Below are 13790 nucleotides of genomic sequence, written 5' to 3'. Positions count from 1 at the left end.
TAGAGATCTTGGTCCAAATCTTGCATAACCATCAACGCAGTGCTCCAACAGGCCTGGCATCAGGCTCTCTGAGTCTTCTGTGGAGATAACGTTTTCTATATTTCTACCCCCCATGCCACACTGCCTTGCTGAGGAAAAATATTGCTGTGATCTGTACCCCCTTTTACTAGGGCCAGAGGGTCTGGACTTGGCTTCTGATTCCTTCCGCAGCTTGCCAGCATGCTTGTCTGCTTTGAACACGCTGTGAGCCTTGTCTTCTAATGGATCACCGAACAGCATTTGGCTCTCATAAGGAATTTCCATGGTAGTAGCTTTCTGGTGGGAGTTTCTACACCAGTCCTTAATGTATAACACCCTTTGCCCTGAAAAAGAGGACCCCCTGACCATAACAGATACCTTGAACCCCTCATAGGCAAGGTCTGACATGAACTCGATCTACGTCCTGATGTCCTGTAGTACCAGAGTGGGAACAGTCCCATCATGCAAGGCCTTGGACACCTTCTGAATTTCTCCAAGACTGTCTCTGCTGTATATGACGAGAAGGTTGCACCTCAAAAGGCTAGGTGGGCTTCTCCATAGACCTTCTCCAGGGCCCCATCCACATTCTTGTCTGTTCTGTCCCTGATGACTTCTTCATTTCAGGCCATGAATGACCTGTCCACCAGCCTGGGCTGGATTGAATCCACTTGAAGGGTTTGTAGAAGAGACTTGTCTTCCCCTGTCAGGGGATAGAGGTTGTATTGGACCAAGGAGGTGGGCAAACCCCATAACTCATTGACGCCTGGGGAAAGGAACAACATAACAACAAAAGATCTATTCAAAACACAAATAATCAAAGCTTACTACTCAAGCCCTCAATAGTCTTGGCACCACCGAATCTTGCAACACATTTAATGAGAAACAATAATGAAAACGTGTGGCCATGAATCTTAGACGGCCACCATCTCTGGCTCTCTCCATTCTCTCAATAATTCTTCCATCAACTCCGGGAGTAGAGGCAGCCCAGACATCAGAATGCCCTTGAACTGAGCTGGAGGGGCTCTAGTAGCCCTTTTCTTAGGCAGAGCGGTTTCAGGATTTGAGAACCCCATTTCATTTTCCACCTGTATCAGTACCGAGTAGACAGATTCTTTATCCAAATACTTCTCGCCTCTGTTCACCATCTCAGGAGGAAGGGGGGCCCTGGTGGGAACGCGAAGCGTTTCCCCCCGGGGAGGTTTTTGGTGCTGCACACGGCCAGCGAGTGGCCGTGGGGGGCAGAGCGCCTCCCCGGGGTATTTAAGGGTCCAGGGAAGGTTCGGGAGGCAGGCGCCGGTTGGACTTTGTGATTGTCAAGTCCTGTTGCCTGCTCCCGAGCCTTCCTTGGTAGTAGCTGGGCCTAGAGGTGCGAGATAGTGCAGGTGAGGTAGGGGAGTGTTAGAGTGGGCAGTTAGGTAGTTTGATTAGTTTATAAAAAATAAAAAATAAATATATATATATAAAGGTTTGTGTTCAAACTTTTATTAGGGGTGCCGTAGATAAGACACCCCTCGACGCTTACCGGAGGGTCCCGTAGCTTCTGGTGCATGGAGTTAGGGATGTGCAGGAAGTTGGTGGCTCTGGGGTGCCATGGGGGAGGTTGTTGGGCACATCCTGCCTAAGGCCCAATTGGAAGGGGCGGTAGGGGAAGTAACGGGAGAAGGGGAGGTAGGTGGGGGCAGGCCGCAGCGTAGAGCTGCGGCTGATGGGGCTCTTGCGGCAGTGGTGGCTTGCACCCCCGCGGTGTGGAGAGGGGAGGTTTGGGAATCCAGGGGCAGGAAGATGAGGAGCGAGATAGACAGGAGGGCGTCCAGGGGAGAAACGATTTCGGGTGGGAAGCCAGTGAGGGAGGGAGTCAATGATAGCCGAGGGGAAGCTAGGAGTGCGCAAAAGGAGGTGGCTCAAGGGAACCAAGGTGGGGGCGGTGATGGGGCGCAGAAGGGGGTGACAGGGCAGAGGGGAAGAGGGGTAAATACCTGCAGAAGAGTGCAGGTGGGAGAGGTCCCCATCAATTGAGGAGGTTAGAGTGGGGCGCGTAACGGCCCCCCAGGGTAGGAGGAGTGAGGGCGGAGGGCGCGGCGCCACCCCCGCTGGTCAGGTGGAGGTAGAGGGTTTTAGAGCGGCCCCTCCTCGGTCAGCGCAAGGAGAGCCTTGAGGGTGCAGCACAGCCCCTAGCGATGAGGATTCCAGGGTGGAGGACGGCACGCCTCGCCCGAGAGAAGAGGACCAGGCAGGGATTTCTGCGGCCCCGCCGAGAAGACGTCAAAGGAGTGGCGGGGCGGACGCCCCGGGCTCGCATGAAGAAGAGCAACTCCACTCGGGCATGACCTTGCATCCACAATGGTATTTAAGGGATGATGAAGTTGGATTGGAGGATTATGTGGGGCAGTGGGAGGTAGAAGGTTACGGGGCTGTAAGGGAAAGGGGGAGGAGAGAAGAAATTTGAGGTGGGATCGGGAAAGGCAGGTGCAGAATGGTCGGGGGGCAGGAGGGCGGGGGAACTATTGGCTTGGTGAGTCTGCTGTTAAGTTTTGTCCCCGCAGTAGGAGCCCTCTAAGAAAGGAGAGGAGGAGCATTGGTGTGGACACCAGACTGCTGACGGCCTGTGTGGAAAGAGGTGAGCGGGAAAGGGAATGGTCATCTGCATGGCAGAGGGGGGACTCGAGAAGGGGGACGGGAAATGAAGGGTCGGGAATGCAAAGGGTAAGGAAAGAAGTTGGTGTACAGGTCATTGGAGCCTTGCGGGATGAGAAGAGCATTTGCCCAGTGGAGGTTCAAACGGACAAGGGGGTGGAGCCATTGGTGCTCGAGGTACAAGTTGAGAAAGAAAAGGAGGTTGAAGTGAAAAGTAAGGAGAAAAAACTGCCATACATGGGCATAACAAAACCGTTGGGGGCACACTTGATGGCAGCGACCATGGAGAAGATTCAGGCGGGGGAATTTGTAGATGTTTTTAAGTTGCTCCATAGGGAAGTGAGAGCAAAGGAGGGGTCTAAAGAAGAAGAGAGGGAACTGGCTTCACGCCCAAGAGTCCCAGTGACTATTGAGAATTGGACGTGGCATTTATCATTTATGCCAGTGTATATTGTGAAAAATTCCTGGAGCGTTGCGTGGCCCTGCTTAAATATATGGATGTAATCAGGAAGGCTTTCAAGATTTTTGGGGGTTTTGCCTGGGTACGCTATGATGAGGAATTCAGAGCGAGAATGGCGGAGGACAGTCAGGCGGTCTGGGGGGAGATAGACATGGAAATTTGGCTGCAATGGATGGCTCCAACGAGGCCTGCCCCGACATTGAACACGGCAAGTGGGCTGCCTGTGCCTTACCGGCCCTTTCTTGGTCACCCCGCCCATGAGGGGGTGGGGGAAGGAGGCAGAGGACAGTCCTCAGCAGCGTGCTGGGCTTTTAATAAGGACGGCTGCACAAGGACCCTGTGTAGGTTCAGGCACGAGTGTAGCAAGTGTGGAGGGAAACACCCTCTCACTCAGTGTTTCCAACAGGGAGACAGGGGGTGGGGAAGAAGTGCAGTTAGAGGGGTTGTGGGGAAAAGCTTTTACTCCAATTAAGGTGGAGGTGCTGCAAAATGGTTGCAATTTTATCCGGACAGGGAAGGGGCTAAGATTTTGAGTGAGGAGTTTTGTCAGGGTTTCAGACTGGGGTACCAGGGCCCAAGGGTGCGTCGGTGGGCTGAAAATTTGAAGTCAGCCAAAGAAAATGTTGAGGTGGTAAGACAAAAATTGAGCAAAGAAATAGCGGCGGGAAGGATAGTAGGGCCATTTGATGACCTACCAGGTGACTTAGTTATATCCCCACTGGGGGTGGTGCCCAAGAAAGCTCCGGGGGAGTTCAGATTGATACACCATTTGTCATGGCCGGAGGGCATGTCAGTCAATGATTCCATTGCCCCGGAAGAATGTGGGGTGGTATATGCAAGTGTGGACCAGGCGGTGGAGATGGTAAGGAAAGAAGGGCGAGGGGCCTTCATGGCCAAGTGTGACATTAAGGCGGCTTTCAGGTTATTGCCGGTGCACCTGGAGGATTTTTGGTTGTTAGGTTTGCAGTTCGAGGACTGCATATACATAGACAAAGCCTTGCCAATGGGGTGCGCAATTTCCTGCGCTTTGTTTGAACGGTTCAGCTCCTTCTTACAGTGGGTTTTTTCGGGTGGGGAGAGTGTGCTGCACTATCTGGATGATTTTCTGTTCATTAGCGGGGCAGAAAGAGAGGGGGATTGCAAGGAAATGCTAAAGTTGTTTCAGGAGCTGATGGAGGAGTTAGGTGTTCCTTTAGCAGAAGACAAAACAGAAGGGCCGGCAGTGGTATTGACATTTCTAGGAATTGAACTGGATTCAGTGGCCATAACCTCACGCTTGCCGCACGACAAGGTGAGAAAATTGGTGGTACTGCTGGAGAAAGCGGTAGGGGCCAAGAAAATGATGCTGGTTGAAATGCAGAGATTGGTAGGGCATCTGAATTTTGCATGCAAGGTTGTGGCCCCAGGGCGGACGTTTTGCAGGAACATGGCGAGGGCTATGGCGGGAGCAAAGTGCCCACATCATCGGATAAGAGTATCGGGGGCAGTGAGGGAGAATTGCAGAATTTGGCTGCGCTTTTTGGAGAATTTCAACAGAGTGTCAATGTGGTTGCAGGGAGTCTCGGTGACATGGGAAGTACAGATATTTTGTGATGCAGCAGGAGCAGGAGGTTTCAGAGTTTTTTGGGGGGGAAAGTGGTGTGCGGAGAAGTGGCCATCTCTGTGGTTGAAAGAGGGAAGGAGTATAGCATTTCTTGAATTTTTCCCCTTGCTGGTGGCATTGGAGTTGTGGGGGAAGGATTTGCAAAATAAGAAAGTGAATTTCAATGTTGACAATGAATGCGTGGTCCATGTAGTGAACAGGCAGTCAGCAAGGGATCAGAGGGTGGCAAGACTCATGAGCGAGTTTGTGCTGCGTTGCATGGAATTGAATGTGGTGTTTAAGGCAACACTTGTGCCAGGGAAGGATAATGGCATCGCTGATGCATTATCTCGTTTTCAATGGCAGAGTTTCCGTGTATTGGCTCCAGATGCGGATCAGGAGGGGCAGCGGATTCCAGAGGAGCTGTGGAAGATAGGAAGATGAGAGCGCTGGCTTTGGTGGAGGGTTCATTGGCCGGGGCGTCTAAGGAGTCATACAGGAGGGCCTGGGAGGATTTTATAGGGGGCGGGGGGGCTTGTAGTTGGAAGGGTAGATGGGATGCGGAAGAGCGGAGGAGGGATGATGTCATGAACTTTTTCCTGAGGTGCATGGACAGGGGCTGGTCAAGAGCAACTATAGCAGGGAAGTTAGCCGGGATTGCTTTCTATGGGAAATGGTTTTGGGGTTTTCGGCCGAGTGGGGGGGAAATGGCGAGTAGGATGTTAGAAGGATGGGCAAGGGAGAGTAAGAGGGACAAGGATAAGAGGAGGCCGATATCAGCGGAATTGCTACAGAGGTTGATTAAGGCGGTGGGGGGGGAGTTTGCTAGTCGGTATGGGAAGGGGAGCTGTTTGCGGCTTGTTTTACTTGGTTATTCTTTGGGGCTTTTCGGGTTTCTGAGTTGGTGGGGGGAAAAGGGGTTTTGGGGGGATTGCAGTGGGAGGATGTTCAAATTACAGAATCAGGTTTGAACATCAAGATTAAGAGGTCTAAAACGGACCAAAAGGGAAAGGGTTCTTGGGTTTTGTTGGGTCAGGGGAGCAAGGACTTATGCCCAGTTCAGACAGGCAGGTTGTGGAAGGAGCGTTGTGGGGGTAAGACAGGCTTAGTGTATCAACATGAGGATGGGTCACCGGTTTCAGCCGGACAAGTTCTGGGGGTATTGCAAAAGGCTCTGGTAGCGGTAGGAGAAAAGGCATTGGATTTTGGTACACATTCCTTTAGGATGGGTGCAGCATCTGAGGGTAGTAGGCTGGGTTTTTCAGAGGATAAGGTGAAAAGTTTGGGGCATTGGAGGTCCGGGAGATACAAGGGGTATGTCAGGGAGTTTGATAAAGGGGAATTTTGAAGGAAGGTGGCAGAGGACCTTGTTGAAAACAGCATTTGGTAGAATGTTTTGATTTGTGAGTGATTTTTGTAATTTCTTTTTCAGATGCTGTGCGAAAGGAGGGGGAGCTGGCGCAAGTGTGGATTGTCGGCCATTCAATTGTTAAGTGGGCTGGGAAAGAAGCGGAGAAAAGGGTTCTTGGTAGGCAGCTGGGGTGTAACAATAAAGATGTGGTGGTAAGATGGCACGGGTTAGGGGGTCTGCGCTGGGATCAGCTGCTTCCTATGTTGGCTGGGTTGAGGGAATGCTATGGGGCTCCAGAGGTGGTGATTATTCATGCTGGGGAGAACGACCTGGTAAGGGATACAGGGGTGGCTTTAGTCTGGGTGCGGGAAATGTGGCCTCAAGCAGCTGTGGTGTGGACTAAGTTGTTGCCGCGGAGAGTGTAGAGGTGAGCGAGAAATGTGGGAGCGATAGAGCGGGCTGGGAAGGGGATAAACAGAGAGATGGTTAAGTTTTGTGCCTCAGTGGCGGTACAGGTTATGGACCATAAGGAAATAGTGTATGAAGGTTTCATGATCTTTAGAGAGGATGGTGTACACTTGTCGATTTATGGGAATAATCATTATCTGGCGGACCTGGGCTCTTGGCTGGGAGATTGGTTAAAGAGTTGGAGGTAAAGAAAATTGGGGGGTTGGGGGGCAGAAAGAACACCCCGGGGGAGGGTTTTTCTGTTGCCGGGGGCATGGCCCCTTTAGATGTGGGGGAGGGAAGCACAATGGGGGAATGACACGGGAAAGGATGGGGTGGTGCTGTTTGCACAAGCGGGCCACCACGGGGGAACATGTATAGTGCCTGAGGGGCATGGCCCCAGGGAGAAAGCGGGACGCCTGGAAAAGGGGTAAGGAGACGGTAGGGTCCAAGGGATAATTAGGGAGGAAATGGCTTTATTTAATGATTTAATTGTTGGGGGAAAATGAAAATGTTTAATTAGTTAATTGGTTGTTTAAAATATTTCTTTAGTTTGTAAGGCCATGGAGCCAGGTAAGCGTTTAATTGTAAGATTTGGCCTGTCACATTAAAGTGACCTTTTCCACTTTTAAATGAGTCTGGGTTTTTGTGCAGTAAGCCAAAAGGGGGTGCCGGGGGGGAACGCAAAGCGTTTCCCCCCAGGGAGGTTTTTGGCGCTGCACATGGCCAGCGAGTGGCCGTGGGGGGCAGAGCGCCTCCCCGGGGTATTTAAAGGTCCAGGGAAGGTTCGGGAGGCAGGCGACGGTTGGACTTGGTGATTGTCCCGCTCTCCCACCCCTTCATTTTGGGTTAGGTCTGGTGTCTGGCTTATTGAAAGGGGGGGGGGGACCATTGTACTTTGTTTCTGCGGGGGTTCTTTACGTCCCATGTCAAGTTTTTAGGGGTTTTTTTTGGTGTCTGTTAAGGAGCTATTGGCTGGTAGTTTTGTGTGACAGGTCGGGGCAGTAGTGAAGTTGTGATGTAAAATTTCTGTTGCTGATGTGGCAGGTCAGTCTGGCTGCAGGTCATAGGAAGGGGGAGATTGGTGTAGAGGGGAGTCTGAGGGGTATTAAAGTGGTTCTGGGCTCCGGGGGCATGGCCCCTTTTGATGGGGGGGAGGGAAGCACAATGGGGGAATGACACGGGAAAGGATGGGGTGCTGCTGTTTGCACATGCGGGCCACCACGGGGAACATGTTTTGAGCCTGGAGGGGCATGGCCCCAGGGAGAAAGCGGGACGCCTGGAAAAGGGGTAAGGAGACGGTAGGGTCCAAGGGATAGTTAGGGAGGAAATGGCTTTATTTAATGATTTAATTGTTGGGGGAAATGAAAATGTGTAATTAGTTAATTGGTTGTTTAAAATATTTCTTTAGTTTGTAAGGCCATGGAGTCAGGTAAGCGTTTAATTGTAAGCTTTGGCCTTTCACATTAAAGTGACCTTTTCCACTTTTAAATCAGTCTGGGTTTTTGTGCAGTAAGCCAAAAGGGGGTTCCGGGGGGGGGGAATGAGAGGAAGAGGAGGAGGACAATGATGCAGAGGAGGGAGATTTCTTGCACCTCTTCCTTCTAATCCCCTCCTGCTTGTTTGTATTCTTAAATATTTCTGGCAATCTCAGCTTGGATAATCCTTCTGATTTCTTGATTTCTTTCCTAAATAATTTAGGGGATGTGGAGGGTGGGGAGTCCTGGTCCTCCGAATTCCATGTTTAATAGCATGCTTCCCTACTGTGGAGCCTCTGACTTGCCGGTCGTCAATATGACAATCAGCCTGCCTCAGGACTCTGTTCATATAAATTAAAGAACCTGCCTCTAATGTGGGTGCACTTACCATTCTGGTTGACGCCATTCTGGCATTGCCATGACTACCCGCTTACCTCGGCCCCGGCCATCTGCACAGGGCCCCTTCGGATGCATGATGCTCTCGTCTCATCTCCCGTGCACCAAAGTTTCCCTTCACATCTACTGGACCCCCCCCCGTGAAAGCGGCCAACTCCCCCACGCAGTCAGCGCACCCTCACCCTGCGGGGTCCCTGAGATTATTCCATCCTCTGGCATCTTCCCTCGCAGCCCTGCTCGAGGGCCTAGCCAGTGGGATCCCATATACAGTGTCCTTCCAAGCCCAGCATGGAGGGGATTGATGGTGTAGAACGCAGCCCTGCCGCCTTTCAGGTCCCAGCCAAATGCAGGAATTATTTTCACTATGGCATGCTGGGATAATGGGAGTACTTAGAGTTAGGACTAGGGATGGAATGTGGAAGTTGGAATGGTGAGGGAGTTGGTATGGAGATGGAGTGCAGTGATGATTCTGAAGAGGGCGGTTGGAGGGATGTGAAGGAGAGAAGATGTGTTATTCGTGGGGCCTGTACCGATATAAAATGCGTCTATCTTAATCAATAAAGAAACGTTCCCACTATGACAATGACTATCGTGCCTACTTCAGTTGGGCATACAGCAAAACACAGTAGAAATAAAGAAGGGTTCCTGCAAGCAAGGCGGGCCACCTCACACTTAAGTACTGGAACGAGGAAGAGGGGGGTGGAGATAATAAAGTGCAGTCCTGGCGGCCACTGTCAAAAGTTAGTCCTATCTTTATGTTGCTGTCCTCTCCCAGTTTCTATTTTGTAAATCTGGTGATCTTAGCCTCATTCTATTATGGCCAGCTTCAAATCTTAGGTGGTGTTTATATTTTAAGGGGTAGAGAGGTGGGCTCATAAAGGCAACACAAAATACAGCTTAAGAGCAAAGGGCATTTGAGTAGCAAGCAGATATGTCAATCATCCCAAACCTTGGTAAAACATACAGTTGAAACCAAGTTCTGTTCTTCCTCCGCTATCTCCAGGTCACTGAATTCACCCGGGACGTATTTTATTTGCAGGAACTCCTTCCAGGGAAAGGATGGACGCTAAAGCCAACCTTGAATGATAGGATAATTGTGATGTTTTTATTTCTGAGGATTGGAGGTCCCAGTGGTGGGGATCAAAGTGGGGGAAGGAATGGAAGTGAGGGATGCACACGGAGGGCAAGGGACAGAAAAATTGAGGACGATGCCAGAGTGGAGAGTGTGAGGTGGGGAATAGTTTGAGAGCGAGGTAGCCAGGTAAGGGGCTAGGGAGGCAAGCGGGCGAACTGAGTTAAATACATGCAATGGACTTTGAAGTGGGACCAAAGTGGCATAGAGCGCCACCCAGTGTGGAGAGGGTGGAGTGAGAGAAGAACCAGGGAAGTGAGTTTTAAAGTTGAGTATTTTGCTGAAGGCTTCCTCGGGCAAACCGGTAGGTAAGAGGTTACAATAGTAGTGAAGGTGACGGAGTCACATTGCAGAGAGGAGAGTTTGTGTGGAACGGTACTAGAGAATGGGAGGATTTTCCTGGAAAAAAACAAAATGATTCTGGCGATGGCAGTGGAAGAGTTGTTAAACTGGTGGCGCTTAAGATCACTTTCAGAGAAGACCCTGAAGTAGCCAGCCTTGTGGGAGTGGGAAAAAGAGGTCACAAGGGACACAAATGGTTGAGGATAGGAGGGAGGGATTCTGGGCAGGAATGTGCATAATGTAGAGGTTTATAGTGATTGCATCGAATACCAAAGCATCGAATGCCTTAGCATCTAAAAAAAAGCAAAAAAACAAAGCATCGAATGCCTTAGCATCTAAAAAAAAGCAACAAAAAAAAGCATCGAACGCCTTAGCATCTAAAAAAAAGCAACAAAAAAAAGCATCGAATGCCTTAGCATCTAAAAAAAAGCAACAAAAAAAAACATCAAATGCCTTAGCATCTAAAAAAAAGCAACAAAAAAAGCATTGAATGCCTTAGCATCTAAAAAAAAGCAACAAAAAAAAGCATTGAATGCCTTAGCATCTAAAAAAAAGCAACAAAAAAAAACATCAAATGCCTTAGCATCTAAAAAAAAGCAACAAAAAAAGCATTGAATGCCTTAGCATCTAAAAAAAAGCAACAAAAAAAAACATCAAATGCCTTAGCATCTAAAAAAAAGCAACAAAAAAAAGCATTGAATGCCTTAGCATCTAAAAAAAAGCAACAAAAAAAAACATCAAATGCCATAGCATCTAAAAAAAAGCAACAAAAAATCATTGAATGCCTTAGCATCTAAAAAAAAGCAACAAAAAAAACATCAAATGCCTTAGCATCTAAATAAAAGCAACAAAAAAAAACATCAAATGCCTTAGCATCTAAAAAAAAGCAACAAAAAAAGCATTGAATGCCTTAGCATCTAAAAAAAAGCAACAAAAAAAAACATCAAATGCCTTAGCATCTAAAAAAAAGCAACAAAAAAAGCATTGAATGCCTTAGCATCTAAAAAAAAGCAACAAAAAAAAGCATTGAATGCCTTAGCATCTAAAAAAAAGCAACAAAAAAAAACATCAAATGCCTTAGCATCTAAAAAAAAGCAACAAAAAAAAGCATTGAATGCCTTAGCATCTAAAAAAAAGCAACAAAAAAAACATCAAATGCCTTAGCATCTAAAAAAAAGCAACAAAAAAAAGCATTGAATGCCTTAGCATCTAAAAAAAAGCAACAAAAAAAAACATCAAATGCCTTAGCATCTAAAAAAAAGCAACAAAAAAAGCATTGAATGCCTTAGCATCTAAAAAAAAGCAACAAAAAAAAACATCAAATGCCTTAGCATCTAAAAAAAAGCAACAAAAAAAAGCATTGAATGCCTTAGCATCTAAAAAAAAGCAACAAAAAAAAACATCGAATGCCTTAGCATCTAAAAAAAAGCAACAAAAAAAGCATTGAATGCATTTTATTTTTTTCATTTTTTTTAATAGGGGGTTTCCCCCTAACCCCTGTTTTTTCACCCCTTAAAACCCATTATAATAAAAATAAAACCTTTACCTTTGAACAAAATGCATTCAATGCTTTTTTTCGATGCATTTTTTCGATGCTTTGGCATTCAATGCTTTGTATTCGATGCAATCACTGGATACCAACTTAGATGAGTTCAGCATGAGACATTGCAGGGAAACCGGTGACAGATGCCCCAAGACATTTGGAGATCATTGAAGCGGTCCAGGGTGAAAGAGGGCGCAGAGAGGAAAATGGGCATTTCATCGGCAGAGAGGTGGCACGAGACGTTCAGAGCGCTTTGCCATATCCAGTCTAACATGCACAGAAACTGCATAACAGTGGAAGTTCCACACCACATTTGTCAGCCAATTCCAGCCTTTTGCCTCTCTATTGTTCTTTGGAACCCCTAAACAGGTGCACAGAAAAGCAATGTGTTCCCCTAAGTAGGACAGACACTTGATGAATACACAGGAGGAGCTTCTGCTGTTCTCAGACGTCCACCTTCAATTCTCTCGGGTCAAACTAATTTACTGATGAGGCAGAGCAACTACAACTCTCCCAATCCAAGCCTTAAATATTCTTTCCTTGTTCTATCACTGTTCAGAAGCATACACATTCTGCTAAATATCTCTTTGTGTTGGTCCTGGGTAAGATGGCTGCCATGCCGCAAGATGGCCGCCGTGTCGCTCTGCTCCTCCCACGTAAAGTATACTATTAGCTAAGCAAGAATGGAGGTTTTAAAGGGGATGAAACATTTTAACAAAAATAAAATATGTTGTACATAATGGCTAATGTTTTATTTATTGCCTATTCCGATATATTTTCCTGCAAAAAACCTTTTCATTTATCTTGGTGATTACATTGTTGTAAGCCTTTCAGGATGGTTATCCTTCCTTCCGCGAGCTGCGTTCAAGCGTTCAAAGAGAAAGTGACATCAGAGGTAACTGTTCCCTCTGAAATCTCCCTCCTTGAGGGGTAGCATGGATGATGGAGGTGATCCAGGTGTGTGATTTGAGGCACACCCAGTGACCCTGTCCCTCCCAGTGATAAGGATCTGAAGACATTTGTCCTCGACGGGACGTGCAGGCCCCGAGCTGGCAGCCCCAGTCAAGCCTGTGCCTAGGGTGCCCGGCGCTAACACACCCAGAGGGATCCACCTTGCCCGATCCACCTCGACCTTTCACTCGACACTGGAACGAGGAGACAGACTCCCGTAGGATGCAGAAAGCAGACATGTTATTAGCACGCAGAGATTGAAACCCCTAGCGCAGGTTTGGGGAATATATGCTGTCCCTATTAAAGTTATTGGTGATATCTCCTTCGTTGATCGCAGGCAGGCATCTTAGTCCAATTGGAGTGTTACAAAAAATACTAAACACTGACATCAGAAAACTGATTCTTCAAATTGTCTTACAAATTTCCTGTGGAGCAACATTCACACTTACAGATCCTCATATATTTGCAGCCACATAAACATATCTGTGCAAGTGAGAGATTTCAGCATAATCCGTGTGCTATTCAGTGGACGATATTTATTTATTTATTCGGATTTATAAAGCGCCCAACAGCCCGGAGGCATCGTGGCGCTGTTACAGAATGTTGACTTAGCAGGTTTTAGGGCAAAACATTAGAAAGCAATAGTACAAAAAACAGAGAAAACAGAAGTAATGAACATTGTTAAAGGGCGTTCCGAGGTTACAGAGGAACAGAGTTTGAGACAATATGTTTGGCGTTCTAGTTGAAAAGTTCAGTCTTTAGCATTTTTCTGAACACTGTGAGAGATTCTACGTTTCTTAAGCTGCACGGGAGGGTGTTCCAGGCTTTTGGGGCTAGAACTTCAAAGCTAGTGCCGCCAGCTTTGGCTCTGTTAAAAGTTGGGACTGAGAGCAGGTGAGAGTAATGGTCTCGTTTTGGTCTGTGGGCTGGAGCCTGGTGATATATGCCCAGGAGCAGCGCAGTGATGTGCCAATAAGGGCGTTACAAGAGCAAAACCTCCACATATATAAAAAACGAATATTAAAAACAGATACAACCATAGCAAAATATCAAAAATGCACACAATGATCAGTGCTAGAATTTTGAGGCACTAATCTTCTTGTAGCTACAGGCATATGGCCGGTTACATAAGTTACATAAGTCAAAGGTATCTTGTAAGACGTATTACCGCTGCTCCATAATGTTTTACCCTGTGCTCTGAGACCCCCAACCGGCCCATAGAGTCGGGGTTTGCTCAAAAGCACTTTAAGACAAGATAGCAGCACCGGTGAGATGGATGGGGGTGCAGATATATACTTAGACACCAATCAATAAGGATAACTTGATGGTTTGGCAAAGGGAGTCCGTTTAATGACAAGTACAAAAAACGGGACGTCATGAATATCAGCAAATGGTGCAATCTTCCTTCTCGCTTCAACTCCAATAAACTTCATATAAATCGTGACATTTATACTGA

The 13790-nt window shown here is 47.7% G+C and overlaps 1 protein-coding gene across 1 annotated transcript in view; it reads left to right on the top strand.

Moving 5' to 3' along the window:
* Positions 1-13790, top strand: part of LOC138525904 (immunoglobulin superfamily member 3-like) — an 87850-nt gene that overhangs the window by 57096 nt on the left and 16964 nt on the right. The window contains exon 4 of the mRNA XM_069636191.1: positions 6127-6257. Within this exon, the coding sequence (XP_069492292.1) occupies positions 6127-6257 (131 nt within the window). The remainder of the gene's footprint in view (positions 1-6126; positions 6258-13790) is intronic.

The sequence above is a fragment of the Ambystoma mexicanum genome, chromosome 7p (genome assembly GCF_040938575.1).
Source record: "Ambystoma mexicanum isolate Mex_15411 chromosome 7p, UKY_AmexF1_1, whole genome shotgun sequence".
NCBI classification, from domain to species: domain Eukaryota; kingdom Metazoa; phylum Chordata; class Amphibia; order Caudata; family Ambystomatidae; genus Ambystoma; species Ambystoma mexicanum.
The sequence above is the reverse complement of the archived record's forward strand: the minus strand, read 5'-3'. Positions and strand labels throughout refer to the sequence as shown.